This window comes from Typopeltis vanoorti, chromosome 24 (genome assembly GCF_054136105.1).
Source record: "Typopeltis vanoorti isolate ZY-2024b chromosome 24, IOZ_Tvanoo_1.0, whole genome shotgun sequence".
In the NCBI taxonomy this organism is placed as follows: domain Eukaryota; kingdom Metazoa; phylum Arthropoda; class Arachnida; order Uropygi; family Thelyphonidae; genus Typopeltis; species Typopeltis vanoorti.
This window is the reverse complement of record NC_143572.1, coordinates 4,541,083-4,556,076: the sequence shown is the minus strand read 5'-3', so window position 1 is coordinate 4,556,076 and position 14,994 is coordinate 4,541,083. Positions and strand designations below refer to the sequence as shown.

The following is a 14,994-nucleotide window of genomic DNA, read 5'->3' as shown; positions in this document are numbered from 1 at the left end:
CACATTCTAATGTTATTTATAAATTAAGATTGAAATTGTGAATTAATACCTATAATGTACTCATCACTCTGATAAAAAAATTTTTCCTCTCTTGAATGCTTAGCAATATAACATCACACGGCTCGTTCTACATTTGAATGATCAATTGTTGGTATTCCACCTTGTTAAAAACGGTTCCTATGTAGCCATTGAAGATAGTCTGTTAGTTTCAGACTGAACTATTTGGCAAATATTAAAAAAAATATACTTGTGTTAACGTGTCTATAATTCCTAATTATAATGTCACGAGCGTTTCTCAAGAGTAAAAAAACATTTTGTTTATGGATTTTTGGTGGTCCATATATCTGGGGAGTATAAGGATATTTTAGATTTTTTTACTCTAGTTTTAGTCTGCAACTTCCATGGGCCAAGAGGTAACCTTTTTAAGGAGCCCATGGAGTGTTCTGATTTGTTTGCTGATGGGATCATAGTTTATAGGGAGGTAGGTAAGGAGGCAAGCTTACTTGAGTAATCTATTTGATTTAAAACCACAGTGGCATTTTCCTTATCCACTTTGGTAATTAGAGACTATTTCTCGAATCTGCCTCAGCCCTGAAAAACTTTCCAAACCTCAACAAATTTGGGTGCATGAGACTGCCCCAAATCTGAGAAGCATATATTCTAAGATCTTAGCCCAACAGCCAAGACTATCCAAACAAGTCCACTAGGGGGGGCACCATTTAGGACTCTAGGCCAATTTCCGTTGCCTTTCTTCAGCCTCATTTGCCCAGTGTTAGCCTATGTGCACATCAATGTATTTTTGTGATCCCTGATGTTGGCAATGTAACATTGCCAAAATAGTCTTTTATAATTAATATTTTAGTATACATTATTATTTTCTAAAAAATTAATAGTTATAATTAAAATCTTGAACAGTGCTTCTCTTAGAAATTTGCTGCCATATATGCCTTTTCCCAATTTACAAAATTTAAATACAGTTCCTTGTTATATTTCCATTTCCATGATTTCTCAACTGTTTTTAATTGAAAATCTGATCTTGACAACCTCTGTTTGGCCTGAACCCAGCTTGTTCTTCAAGTTTCTCTTCCAATTTTACTTGGCAGCTTCTCAAATATGATTGCATAAATCTTGTCCTAAACACTCAATAGAGAAATCCTTCTGTAATTCTCACATTCAGTTTTATTTTCTTATTTATTTTATATATATAGGTATCCCTTGATATATGCGGTTAATTAATCCTCGATGGACACCGCATATATCAAAACCACATTATTCAATGTTAAGAATTAATGGGAATAATTATAATGAATCCTGCAAAATATAAAAATTTAAACATAATTTATTTTTGAAGGTGACATGTATTTATATATTTTATTTATACATATTTGTTACATAAAAACTTATCCAAATATTTATATTTTATAAAAAAACTTATCTAACATAAATTGAATAGTGGTAGCTTTTTTTTTTCTCCTCCATGATTTTGCGATTACAATCAATTTGTTTATCTAAACTGTGACTAATGTTCATGCTTCTCTCTACGTTTGGATCTATCTCTAGTATAAGTTCTTTTGCCTTCTCAATTGTCTTAAACAATTCTTCAAGTTCATTGATAGTGATTTCTTTAGATACATCTTCCATTTCTTCACTTTCCTTTTCTTCTTTCTCTTCGTATGCCTGTTGATGTTCGATTCCAAGAAGATCTTCGTTACTTAGGTCTTTTGAATGTTGATTCCAATAATTCCCAAATATTTTCTGAATCGACATTCTCAAAGCCAAGAGCACTACCAATCAAAACAATATTATCAATAACTTCGTTGATGGGATTAATAGAACTACCAAAATTATTTGCGGATTCAGGCAAAAGATTCAAAGATGCAGATGCCACTTTGCCTTGTTCGCGGTACTCAGTCGCTTTATTTAAAATGGCTCGTATAGTTGATTCACCAAAGCCTAGAGCTCTTCCGATGTTTGCTTTGCTTTCTCCGTTATCAAACCTTTTAATAATGTCAATTTTAGTATCCAAAGTAATATGTTTTCGTTTATTACTCTTTTTCGAGGCCATGGTTACGAAGAGTAATGCTTTTCATAATTTGAAAATTACGTGATATGCAGATAGACCGTAAGCGTACACTGTAATACATACACATATACGTCTATATGCACCATGCTCTGCTGATAAATTGAAGCACTGAGACTGAGGCCGAGAGCGAGTTACTAATGTTGGAGCACGACTCGTACCATGTGATCTGATCGGTTTCATTGACCTAGTCTAATGTTTTGCTTATTTTCAAACTTTTTGGGCTGCACTAATCAAATTTGATACCACATATATCAAGTTTATGGTCACAATAATTTTTTGTGCACTAATCAAAGCCACACATATCAAGGGATACCTGTATATCAGGGGTGAATGCTGGTCATGAAATTCACACTTGCTCTTGTTATTATTCAGGGAGTGAGAGATGTGATTGAAGTCTGATTAGCGGAATAATGAATTACTGACCATTTAAAACTATATATTTAGAAATTTATGTACATTTAATCATACAAATACAACATTTATTTTACAAATGATATTCTGTCTTTTTCAATTTAGCTGACCTACTTGAATACAAATTCTACCCTACAGTTCTTCTTTATGAACTGGTCAATAACATCATCATAAAAAGTTGGTTAATTTTCCCAAGCTACATTTTCTCGATAGATAAAAGAGCTAACGATGACAGTCTTTCTTGTCCTTGGGTTGACCTGCAGTATGTATTAATGCGCCTTAGCACTGAAAATGAGTGTTCTGCGGAGGATGTCATGGCAGGAATACTTACTACCAACTTTATGAGTTTGAAAACATCAGGCATACCCAAGTACACTTTATTGGTGTGCGTGAAATTCATTAAGTCTGAAATGCTTCTGTCTTTGAATTCAGATGATGCGTACATTACACTTAGTTCAGTCTTTAAGCGAACTATATCGAATAATGATCCATAGGTTTTTTGCAGATATGTTACATCACTATCAGGGAATTTATTTCTGATAGATGTGATTTTCAAAAAAAAAATCACAATTAAGGAGAGAAAAGAACTGAAAATTTGCAATAGATTTGAAGTGCTCTCGAATTTGTAACATGATGTTCAGGATTTCATTGAAAAGATGCTTAAATCTTAACTCTTCTGAGTCATCACACATATGACGTCTCTTATGACTTGGTTTCCTTTCACAAACATTAATATCACATGTAACATTATCATAAATACTCGGGAAACCTTCCTCTCTCATAGTCTTAATATTCTTCAATGAGAATTCTTCAATTGTTTTGGCACAATACCTTATATCTAGAGATTTGGTTTGCAAAATTTTAAAGACATCAGAAAATGAGAAAATCTTGGAAAATATTACCGGTAGAAATCGAGTGTTAAACTTATGTAAGAAAGTTAAAAAACCTTGCGCTTTCAAAACTGTCACTGTCCCAGTCATCTGGAGCATCCAAAATGTGTTGAAACAATGCCTCTATCATAGCATAATTCTCTTTCACAGCATTCACAATACATGAAATGAAGTTCCATCTTGTTGGCGCTGCAGTGGGCAATTTCCTTTCAAAAAAGTTCTTAAGAGCAGCTGTCCTCTTTGTAGACTTTGAGAAGAAAGCAGTAAGACCCAACATAGTTTGAAAGAACACTGTACACTCTTTGATGTTGGAAGTAGATTCTTGAAATTCACACATGGCTGTAACAGTGCATGCACGAAAGTCACGCAGATACTGTTCTTGGATCCGTTTGTTTAAACCACTCACTTGACCTGCTTTGAAATGAAACATATGAATAAGCAATATTTACTAATATTCATTAAGCGCCGAAATAGCAGGAAGCAAAGTTTGTGAAACAACACCAATGTGTGAATTTTTCCATTAAAATATAAAAAATAACAAAAAAATAATAAATAATAAAAGTTAAATACGTTTCTTTTAAAATAAAAAAATCTACTTAGTCTTAAAACATTTTAAATTTGTTTTCATTATTTCACGGCCCCCCTCAACAAAACCTACGGCCCCCAAGGGGGCCGCGGCCCACAGTTTGGGAAGCGCTGGGCTAGACTACAAGAATACTTCCATGACTGTAACATCCCTATTCCAGAACATTTAAACACAAAAAAAGCAACATCAAAAAGAAAAATAGAATACAGAGTACAGGGAAGACAGAAATAGAGTTCATGCCCTTCAACAGAAACATACCCGCAAATTGACAAGGCCATAATAATAGACAAACAAGACAGCGAAATAATGCTTAGAATATCGGAAACAATAGTCATAAAATATGACAAAAACTCAATCAATCCACCGACCCCACCTAATTTCCGAGTGTTGGAAGCTCCACAACATAAAAATCAGGTCACAACTCCGACCAATAAGCGATAACAAGTCCTTCTAAGGCAGATACACCAAGTCGTCGAAACGGCTCGCAACCCATTAATGCTATCCCCCCCCCCATCTCCCATAAAATCCTTCCCTTTCCCAAAAAAAGCCCCTTTAAATATAATAACGTATATATATTCTTTTTTTAAAAACCCCAAGTTTTTCTAATTTAATCTTCCCACCTTGCCTCAAACACCCCCCCCCACACACACACACAGTTTCTACCCCCTTTAACGGCCTAACAGCAGAAGTATAGAGAATAAAGACATCCTAACATCCAAACAAGGTATGTGCAAAATTTCTTCCTCTATTAGTCTGCATATATTTACCACTAAAATACACTTATAATGCCCTAAAAATTCATGAGTAAAAAGCCAATGTATTTAAAATAAGGGACACTCCTAAACAAAAACAGGCTAAATTAGCCTTATATATAATAAATATTACTTCTTTCTCAAGTAATGAGCCTGTACAGCAACTATAGCAAGCATGGAGAATTCGTCCCTGATATATATATATATATCAGGCTACTCACTGAGGAGACCTCAAAAAAGGTTGAAACCAGTCTGGGTAGTGACCCCCCCCCCACACACACCCATAATGTATAACAGTATACATCTTCTAGTGAGATGTGTTTTACATTATGGGAAATACTAAGAATAGTGATCAGCGCTTTACTCACCTTTACAACGAGTTGCCCTGGTGTTGCACTACCTTTTAGACTTGAACTATGTTCAGGCACAAACTCAACTGTTTTGCTTACTTCGTAGAAGGAGTTGATTAAACCAAGTTTATAAAATTACTTGGTATCCTTTATATATATATATATATATATATAGGTACTATCAGGGCTCTGCTCCAATCATCCAGAATTTAACCATCGAACCATGCCTTCTGAATTAATCATTGTAGCCATGGTAAAACTTTTGCACTTCCATATTTGTGCATTTCAGATCTTTAATGGCTTTTCCTGATGGCATTCCTTTGAATATTTTCTAGCACTCTTCTGTTCACTGAATTTATTTAATAATCTTTCATTAATAATTACTCCAAATATCTAGAATATGTTCAGTTTTCACATCACCTTTATCATTCCACATTCTTTTTACAGTACTTTTTTTTAATAGCCTTCTAAACATCTTTCCCCATCTATATTACATCTTCCATGACTTGTTTAGTCACTTTTACACATTGGTTCTCTTGCTAACATTTTTCTCTGTATTCTCTCAATACACAAGTTGATTTACTTGCTAGAAACTTTTCATACACTGACTTCACCACATACTTTTCTTGGCTGAATTATTTAATATTTTCTTCAGTCTGCCAATGAGTCTTCAAGGTTTGTTTCTTGTTTTCAAACTAATTTTTTTTAATAATATTTGTATATTTGAGTCCATGGTTTACCTCTGAAAGCTGCTTTGCTTTATTTATTTATTTAATTATTTTTAAAAAAACTTTCTTATACGCTTTCTTGTTAATGTGATATTTAATTTCATTTTATGTAAAACTAAATGGTGATCACTTCCTCTTTCATATTCCCTGTATATGCTTGTTTCCTGAATTAATTTGAAGTTATTGCTGTTAATATAGTCACTGAGACTTTTCTCATTTCTTCTGTCTTCCCCCCCCCCCATATGAATTTGTGCATATCTTTAATCCATTTATAATGGTCATGATATTGCTAACGACTGGCTGCCATGTCCTGAACAAAAAAACTAGCAGATTTTTACTATTATTATTATTATTATTAACTTTGTTAATTTCTCCAAAAACTTTTTTATATCTTGCATTCATTCCCTACTCTTGACGTTTAGATATTCAGAAAGGACCAACTTTGCTCTTTTCTTTGTCAGCTGCCTTTTCTAATTTGAAAAATTTCTCCACTTCTTTTTTAGTGGACACTTCCATGGGACCATTGGCACAAATGAATCTCATTGCCCAATTTCTCATGTTAACCCTGCGGAGGTCACTGTCAAAAAAATTGCAGCGTAGGTCGCATGTATCTGAGAGATACATTCATTACTAGTATGTACTACAATGTGATAAAACTTAAAAAAATACTGCAAATGTAATACATGATGGTTTATTTATTTTCAGTTACAATCTATAAATTATTAAACAAAGAAAAAAACAACTAAACCAATACTATATACTGACATCGGAGTTTGCAGTATCTCTCAGATACAATTTACTATCAAGTATCAGTTTCGCATTTGACTCTATCGTTCTCATCATTGGACTGGAGTAACAAAATTGCTGAATCTTAAATATAAAGAGCCAATAGGCTTCGTTTCGGCGATATAAACATTATTTAAATTAAGGAGATATTGAATCCCACATTGTTTTAAAACCGAATAAGAATAATAATCTTTGAGTTTCTTATTCGGTTTTAAAACAATCGCTGAATCTCTTCAACATCTGATGGATTATCCAATCGGTATATTTTTCCAGCCATTTTCAACAGTAAGTAAAAAAAATTTTAAAAAAATAATAATAAAAAAAAACCTAAACCAATACTATATTGACATCGGAGGTCGTGGTATCTCTCAGATACAATTTACTCATATGAAATATCACACATCTTTACATAACACGTGTTAAACCAAATCTGACTGCATAAACAGTGTGGAATATCACTCCTAATATATGCATGCGCAGCTACTCATCACCTCCAAGCTATACACTGGATATGTATAAGAATATTTATATTAAACAATTTGTTTGTATCTGTCAGATACCATGACCTCTTCAGGGTGAATGTTTACCCACATAACTACTTGAAACTGCCTACCATTCAAGATTATCCTCATGTTCAGTATAATACTTCATTTACTCTTTACTTCCCCTGATCATTGCCTATAACATCTTGTAGTTATTTGGAAGAAGAATCTCAGCTGTTTTTATGTTCTTCATGTCTGTATGTGTTTGTGGTACTTTTCTAATTTTTCTGCCAGTTTCACTTCTTTTCCATTAACTTCTTACATTGATGGTACCTGACTTGTTTGTCTGTCTAAAATAATTTCCTTCTTTCTTTTAAAGCATTGATACATGCACGGGATAACAGTAAAGTAAATATTTGTAAATGAAAATTTTCTTTTAATAATTTATATAATATAATTTAACAGGTGATATAATAATAATATTTGAAGTGGTCCCTGCTGCTGCGAATTTGACTGCCTTTTCCAGTTTTCCATGGAAAACATTTGTCGGATACTTTTAAAACACTGCTGCATTATTTCGTTTTGATTTTATTTTATAGATAGGTGGTTGGTAGTTGTAGTGTATATGCTAAAACATGTAGTTGGAAAGAGGAGGGTGGATTTATGTAACTTCTGTGTCACAGAATGCCTGCCATACCATATCTGATGAACATGGCAGGTTAAATAATTTAAGACTGTGATTATTTTTAATCTTCAAAATTTTTTGGAAGTATATTCTTCATGCTACTTGCCACTCAAAATTAATATTACAGTATTTTTATTGACTTCTAAAAATTTTTTTAGTGAAAAAAGCCTATACATGTATGAAAGTTCTCAGCCTTGACCATAGATGGCAACACAATGGGCAATATTTTTTTTTCTTAAGTTGGTACATCTGTCATAAGCATCCATGTGAAATTGCAAGTCATTCTATCAAGCAGTTTGTTTGATTGTGTGCAAAAGTGAGACTACCCTCATATATACTATCAAAATAAGAAATAATAATAAAGCTTTGGGAAGATTTATATCAGTGTTTCAGTGTAGTACTTAGATACAGTAGATTTTCATAATGTAAAGAAATTCTTCACAGTTATGTATTTATTTTCTTATCTAGAAAATATACTAACTAAGCCAGCACATTTTGCATACTTAATTTACGATTTTGCCTTTTATTATTTATCTAAATTATAGGTTACCACATCCTGGCGTCTCTGTTCAGTTGCTGTAGGTCCCATCCACTATCAAAGTAAAAAGGATATCACATATATTTCTGAAAAATGGGTTTTGGGTATGTTAAGAATTAAAATGAATTTTCATTAAAGTTCTTTAAAACTATGCCAATTATTAATTTATGAAATTTCTTATTAAACAATGCTTAAGACAGTTTTCCAGACATAGAATAAAAAAAAAATAGCTGAAATAATGTACTACTACAGTGGTTCCCAACCTTTTTCCACTTGTGTACCCCTTTTAAACCCATTTCTATAAATTTGTACTCCTGTTTTTAAAATAGTGGTGATTCAAACTTAACATTGATTGTTCCATAACTAACGTTTTGCATTTTGTTTACTTTACTTGTTTTTCCACCATTACTGATTATTTTTCGTGTATTCCTGAACAGCCCAGCATGTACCCCTGGGGGTACACCTACCACCGGTTGGGAACCGATGTACTACTAGAATAAAAATGGCTTAGTTGAGTGAGTGGATACCATATCCCAGTTAGCATGCTTTGTATTTGAATTTCACCGTGGCATGGATATTTGGGAATGCTTGAATGGATGGAGGGGGATGAATTTGTTTAGCTATATAAGATCATCCCTGCTTGTTAGAAAATTAATTACATTTCATCTTTTCATTGAAATTTTGCAGTGATTTGAAAGTTCACTTTGGTTCTAGGAGGACAGTTACACCGAGATAAATTTTAAAAAAATGGGGGGAGGGGTAACATTAGTGCAATAAAAACCTAGTGTTTAGGTTATACATTGATTCTCCAGCATTGTATATATTTAAGAAAATTAACAATGTATTTGTTAATAAATACATTGTTACTTATTATCCTATATTTTGCCGAAGTCAGAATGGCATCATCAAGGATTAATACACTTATATTAGACACAGGCACACGTCAGTAACAAGGATGGAAAAAAAACAGATACAGGTAGACCTAAAGTCCTATGCCACCTATTGGCTTTGGTTGGGCTGAATAATTGCTTCAGTGGACCGAAGCAAATTCAAGTTTGAGAGGCTTTTCCTAGAATCAGCTGCAGCCCTTACAACTGTCCCAACCTAAACATATATAGTTGTATCAGACCCCCCCCCCCCCTCATATGAGAAGCCCTCAACCACAGTCCAATGACCAAAAACACCCACCCAAAGCCAATAGATGGTGTAATTGTAGGACTTTAGATCTTCCTGCTCTTCTTTTTTTTCATCCTTGTTACTGAATTGTGCTTATGTTAGATGCATCTAATACAAGTATACATTACTTTGGCAAGATATAGGATAATAAGTACAGTTTTTTTTTCTGTGTATAAGATGCCTCATGTATAAGATGAACCCTACTTTTTCGAACCCAAAATTAAGAAATCAATATTTTAAACATAAAACAGGACACATTTGATATTTTTTTTTAAATACTCAAAGTATATTTAGTAATTAGGTAATATTTTTAAGATACATACTAAGATGCATTTTCTGGGCTAACCTGGTTCATGTTCTCATGGCCAACCCTTCTCTCTTCATGAAACTGAAGCACCATTGTGCCTTTCCTGTGAAATCAACAATGTTCATTTCTCTTGCAAACCTTTTTGCCTCATATTGAATAAGCTGGGTTGACACACATATCCTGCTCTGGCGCTGCTCCATAATCCCAGTCTTAAGCCTCTGCTCCAAGTTTGGCCATTTTGCTGGTTTTCCTCTTAAGGTCCTCTTCTTTTTTTGCATATTGAGTAGTTGTTCTTCCTGTTTTCTCCACTGTCTAATCATACACTCAGTGGGAGGAGGTCCCAACTGTCTCTCTGAAACTTTATTTCCATGTTCTTTTGCGTAAATGATGACTTTTAACTTGAATTTTGAAAATTATGACAATCGTTTTTTATTTTCTGACATTTTTATGGGCTAGTGCTCAAAATATTGTTAATGCATTAACTTACCCTGTCAATGAGTTACAGACATATGAATGCTTTCAGAGTTCTGATTAGTTTATTCAGAATCAGCATTAATGACGTCAATCGACCGAGTTAACAACAAAGGCTAGTGATTGATGGAAGCCTGTTCATGGAGACAAGGTACCGGCAGTTTTGCCACGGTAACCACAGGTCTCTCAACCGGTTATCCCCCCATTTTTGGTCTAAAAATTTTAGAATATCGTCTTATACACGGAAAAATACGGTAAATAATTTTATTTATTGACAAATATGTTAATTTCCTTAACCACGTTACCGGCCAGGATGTATGTATACGTCCAAGTTACCATGGATGCGTAGTGCATATTAAAATTGTAATACCATTGATATTACATTGAAATATATGATGGATATGAAGCGTATGGGGATGCGTATTTGATCCATAATGGCCAGTAAGGTGGTTAAACTATATACGATGCTAGTGCAGCAAAAGTCCATAACAATAACGTTTCAATATGCTTATGTTATGGTGTACCGATTTTGGCAACAAAAATGGTCTGCAGTGTCATATGCAGTACAAACCCCTTTAAGGATATTAATATTCAAAGGGAACTAGTAATTTGAAATCACAGTTCAAGCATGCATCATCCACCCAGTTAAATGACTAACTTTATAAATCAAAGGCAAGAAGTCGAGGGAGCTATTCAAATCATTGATGCCTAAAGGACGATCCACCTCCATTGAAAAATATATTTTATTCTACATTTTTCCTTGACAAGTCTGAAATGTATATCATTAAAATCAGTTCATGTTTTATTGAATGTTGTGATAGGGCTAATAAGTATTTCTCAGATACAATTGATAATTTCACATGTAAAGCCTGGTTATCAATACTTTTTTTTTTCCATGACTATTTTACTGTGGCACTGGACATTACAAATTTTGATAGTTAGGCAGAGAAATTGCTGAGTGAGTCCAGTCCATTCCAACACTTAATATTATTTTAATCCTTCTTCATATATCATGATTGGAATGGTTTTTCTTTGAAGGTGCAGATAGTGTGGATGAATTCAACAGAAGGTATGATAGATGGTGTGAGTTTGTGGTCTTGATGAGGCCATGATGTATGCATATCATATATAATATCTTCTAATGCAAGCAGAGTTGGTAGAAGCAAAAGAAATAAAATGGTGCAATGCCTTGGCAAAACAGACATTAGCAGAGTAGTTGGAAAATATAAGTGAAGAAAGCATTCTTTACATTGTACTCATACTAATTTGGATGACTTCTTATGACATTCTGCACAATGTTGATGAGTACAGTAATGACAATTTTCAGAGAAGAAGCTACATCAGTTACTATTCTTATAATTATTTTAATACTGTCTAATGTGTAAAAATAAAAAATGTCTTACATTATTTCATCCTAGAATTATCTAACAAAGTCTGGATTTTCCAACAATTTGGATACCCCTCAAATCTCAGTGATGACATGCTAGTAAAATTTTACTATTTATTTGCAGTCCTACGAATTAATGGTTTTCTAAGGTTCTGGGATCATGTTTCTTTTTTTTTATTATTATTAGATTGTTTATTTTGAATTATGTCCAAAATAGCTAAGGTCATGAGACTATTACTGCTCAAACAGGCAGGATGAGCCTGCCTGTTTTAGCCATTCCTTTGTAGGATGAAAAACCCGTAGTTTCTAGGAGTTAAAAACTGTAACCCTCACTACCTTATGAGATCAGCCAACTTGTCATCAGCTGAAGAGTATATGGATGACTTTAAGGGTTCTTCACATCCTAGATGTGATTTGAACACTATGGTCTTTCTGACCAACAAAGCATAGTTGACACTAACTTAGAAATACAGAACATCCAAAGAACAGATTTCCATTCCATTTAAAAAAAAAAAAAAAAAAACAAGCTACCTTCTCATTCTGTTGGTGATAATGCATCTCTTTATTATGTCACATCTGCCTCACAAGTTAATTTTCCATGGTGCAATTGGAAGAACACTGAGCCGTTCAATTGGAAAAGACCTAACTTTGATTCTTGTCTTGATGAGAGGAATCTTTATATGGGCTTTTTTTTTTTTAATTGAAGGTGAGTTATCCTGTCTCATACAGAGGTAGCAGGGTTTTTTCATCCTGTGTACAGGCAACGACCATGAGAACACACACAATTTACAGACAAAAATACTATTGTATTGATGGTAGTAGTGACGATGTGTGTAGTTGTAGAGACTGTGAGATGTATGTAGCAAACTAGAATAGAGTGCCTTGGAGATGTCACATTGTTATAATAATTCTGTCAAGTATGCCATTTATATGCATTTATTTTTTATCAAAAGTCCTCATTCTGTCAGTGATAATGATTACTTTATTAGTTAATAATTATATCAAGCACACTGAGCTTTATATTATATTATATGCATCACTAAAATTTTGCATCCAAATATATGCAGAATTATTCTATTTGTAATTTTGCTGTTTTATGGTTTATATGAAGAAATATATGATTTTTTTAATTTTACAGACTGTATTTCTGAACACAAACTTCTGCCATTAAATGTCTGTTCTCAGTAACAGTTGAAAGGAGTAAACGCTGGTGAATTCTGGACTTGCATTATGTTCTGTACAGCATTTACAGTAAAGATTGTTTCTTAATAACAGGATAAAGTTAACTGAACTCTATTAAAGCCATTAAATTCATTCAGGTCTCATCTGATGTATGAGTGAAATTAAAATTACATGCTATGATAAAGTTATCATTAAATATCTATATACATGTGAAATCAAAATGTGTGTTAGGGATATGCTCTTCCAGATGTCATCATTTTTCACTTCAAACAAGCAAGCAAGAATCTCACACACATGCACTTCAAGTTGAAGAAATTTTTTGTCAGTATTAATGTTAGGTTTGAAAGCACAGCAGAATGCACCTCTAGACTGCTTAATCCTTATTATGGAATCCCACTCTTCCAGAGTGGGAGCAATGTGAGAAATGCTCTCCTGTCATGCACAAATTGTGGATTGTTTCCAATGGAAATCTCATTCAGTTAAAGGTGAAAACAAAACAGTGTGTGCAGAAAGAGATAGAATTGAAAGATACCAAACTTTTTATCAAGTAATTTGTTGATATATAATTTACTTGCAGTTCTGTAGCATAAGTATCTCGTTTCAAAGAGAAATAACAATTAACATACAGATAAATAAACTTCTCCCTATTTACCAAGGAGATTATCTGTATGCACCTTCTCAAGAAATCACGTAGAATTTCCTACATAACACTGGACAGGTTTCATCTGGTCAACAATAAGGATTTCCATTGAGATGTGGGAGATTTCAATATACCAATTACCATGACTACTTTATCACACGAGAATCTCATGGAATGTATATATCTGTTGATGGGAGCCTCCTCTTTCCCAAGAAGCATTCACTGAGCTGGCTAGTTAATATCTCATATTACAGTATGAATCTAGACTTAAGGTGGCACTCTAAATTGAAAGCTGTCCCAAATTCACTAGGTTGCTGAGTTTTAATGAAAAAAGGCCCATGCACATTTTGATCTAGTAATGTGTAAATCATTTTGTATATTCAAATAAAGCGGCATGATTTCTGGTGTTTGTTTGATGTAAAAAATGTTTTCAGGAAAAATGGAGATGTGTGTGTTTATACTTCATAATTAATATACATTTATGTTAAATATAATTCCATACACTAAAATGACAGTACAAGCATTAAAAATTGCAGTCATCCCTATGTATAATTTTTTTACTTGAACCTGCATGTATGATTGTATTTAATAAATTATAACAGGACTGCTAAAAAGAATGAAATATAATGTTGAGTAGTTTTAGCTTAACTGTTTGTAGAAAGTATAATTCCACATTTTGTATCACAAAAATCATGCATAGTGATAAAATATAAATAAATGAAACAATATATTTGATATATTCTAATTCACTGTTCATTGTAAAAATATGTTTTTAAATTTAATATAATGAGCAGTGAATTAGAATATATCAAATATATACTATTTTATATTTTCCAAAATCAAATTTTTGACATACAAAAATTCATGGTAAAAATATGCTTTTAAATTTAATATAATGAATTTTTGTATGTCATAAATTTGATTTTTGAAAACATAAAATAAAATAATATATTTGATATATTCTAATTCACTGCTCATTATATTAAATTTAAAAACATTTTTACAATGAATTTTTGTATATCATAAATTTGATTTTTGAAAACATTGTTTAACATATTCTAAATGCTCTTGGCTTCCATTAATTTTAAATATACATTGTATATACACTGTCTAAATAAACATAAAGTTTATGTATATATCTTTAAAAGAGTAATCAAAAGATTACTCTTGTTGAGGAAGCATATTTAAATATTTAGTTTTCCAAGTAATATGAAATATTTTTTGTATTATTGACAAAATGCTTCCAAATTATTATCAAATATGTATACTATTTTGTATAAAAATTTAAAAATGTCTGTTATCTCTCATGTTTTTTACATCAATTGGAATAAAGCACTATTTATAAAATTACAGTGAGGCCAGTTTTCATTATTTTTAATAAAATTTTGATTTCAAATGCAATATTCACAGTTGTTCTGAGGTAACCTTTCATGCACAAATTACATGGCAGTGTTTTTTCCTTCCTAGAAAAGCAGATTCTTCCACCAGCTGGCTGCCTGAACTCATAACTTTAGTATTCATTTAAAACAATTCAAAGAAT

The 14,994-nt window shown here is 32.6% G+C and overlaps 2 protein-coding genes across 7 annotated transcripts in view; one reads left to right on the top strand and one right to left on the bottom strand.

Moving 5' to 3' along the window:
* MCPH1 (Microcephalin) overlaps positions 1-14,194 on the top strand; it is a 145,125-nt gene extending 130,931 nt beyond the window's left edge. For all 5 annotated transcript variants that reach the window (XM_090413373.1, XM_090413376.1, XM_090413377.1 and 2 more), the window contains exons 11-12: positions 8,299-8,395; positions 12,771-14,194. In XM_090413373.1, the coding sequence (XP_090269499.1) occupies positions 8,299-8,395; positions 12,771-12,820 (147 nt within the window). In that variant the 3' untranslated portion in view covers positions 12,821-14,194. The remainder of the gene's footprint in view (positions 1-8,298; positions 8,396-12,770) is intronic.
* Positions 8,210-14,994, bottom strand: part of LOC150092896 (rRNA methyltransferase 1, mitochondrial-like) — a 137,289-nt gene continuing 130,504 nt past the window's right edge. The window contains exon 9 of one of the 2 annotated variants that reach the window (XM_090413381.1): positions 8,210-8,345. In XM_090413381.1, coding sequence (XP_090269507.1) covers positions 8,323-8,345 — 23 coding nt within the window. In that variant the 3' untranslated portion in view covers positions 8,210-8,322. The remainder of the gene's footprint in view (positions 8,346-14,994) is intronic. The other variant, XM_090413380.1, reaches the window with a different exon arrangement.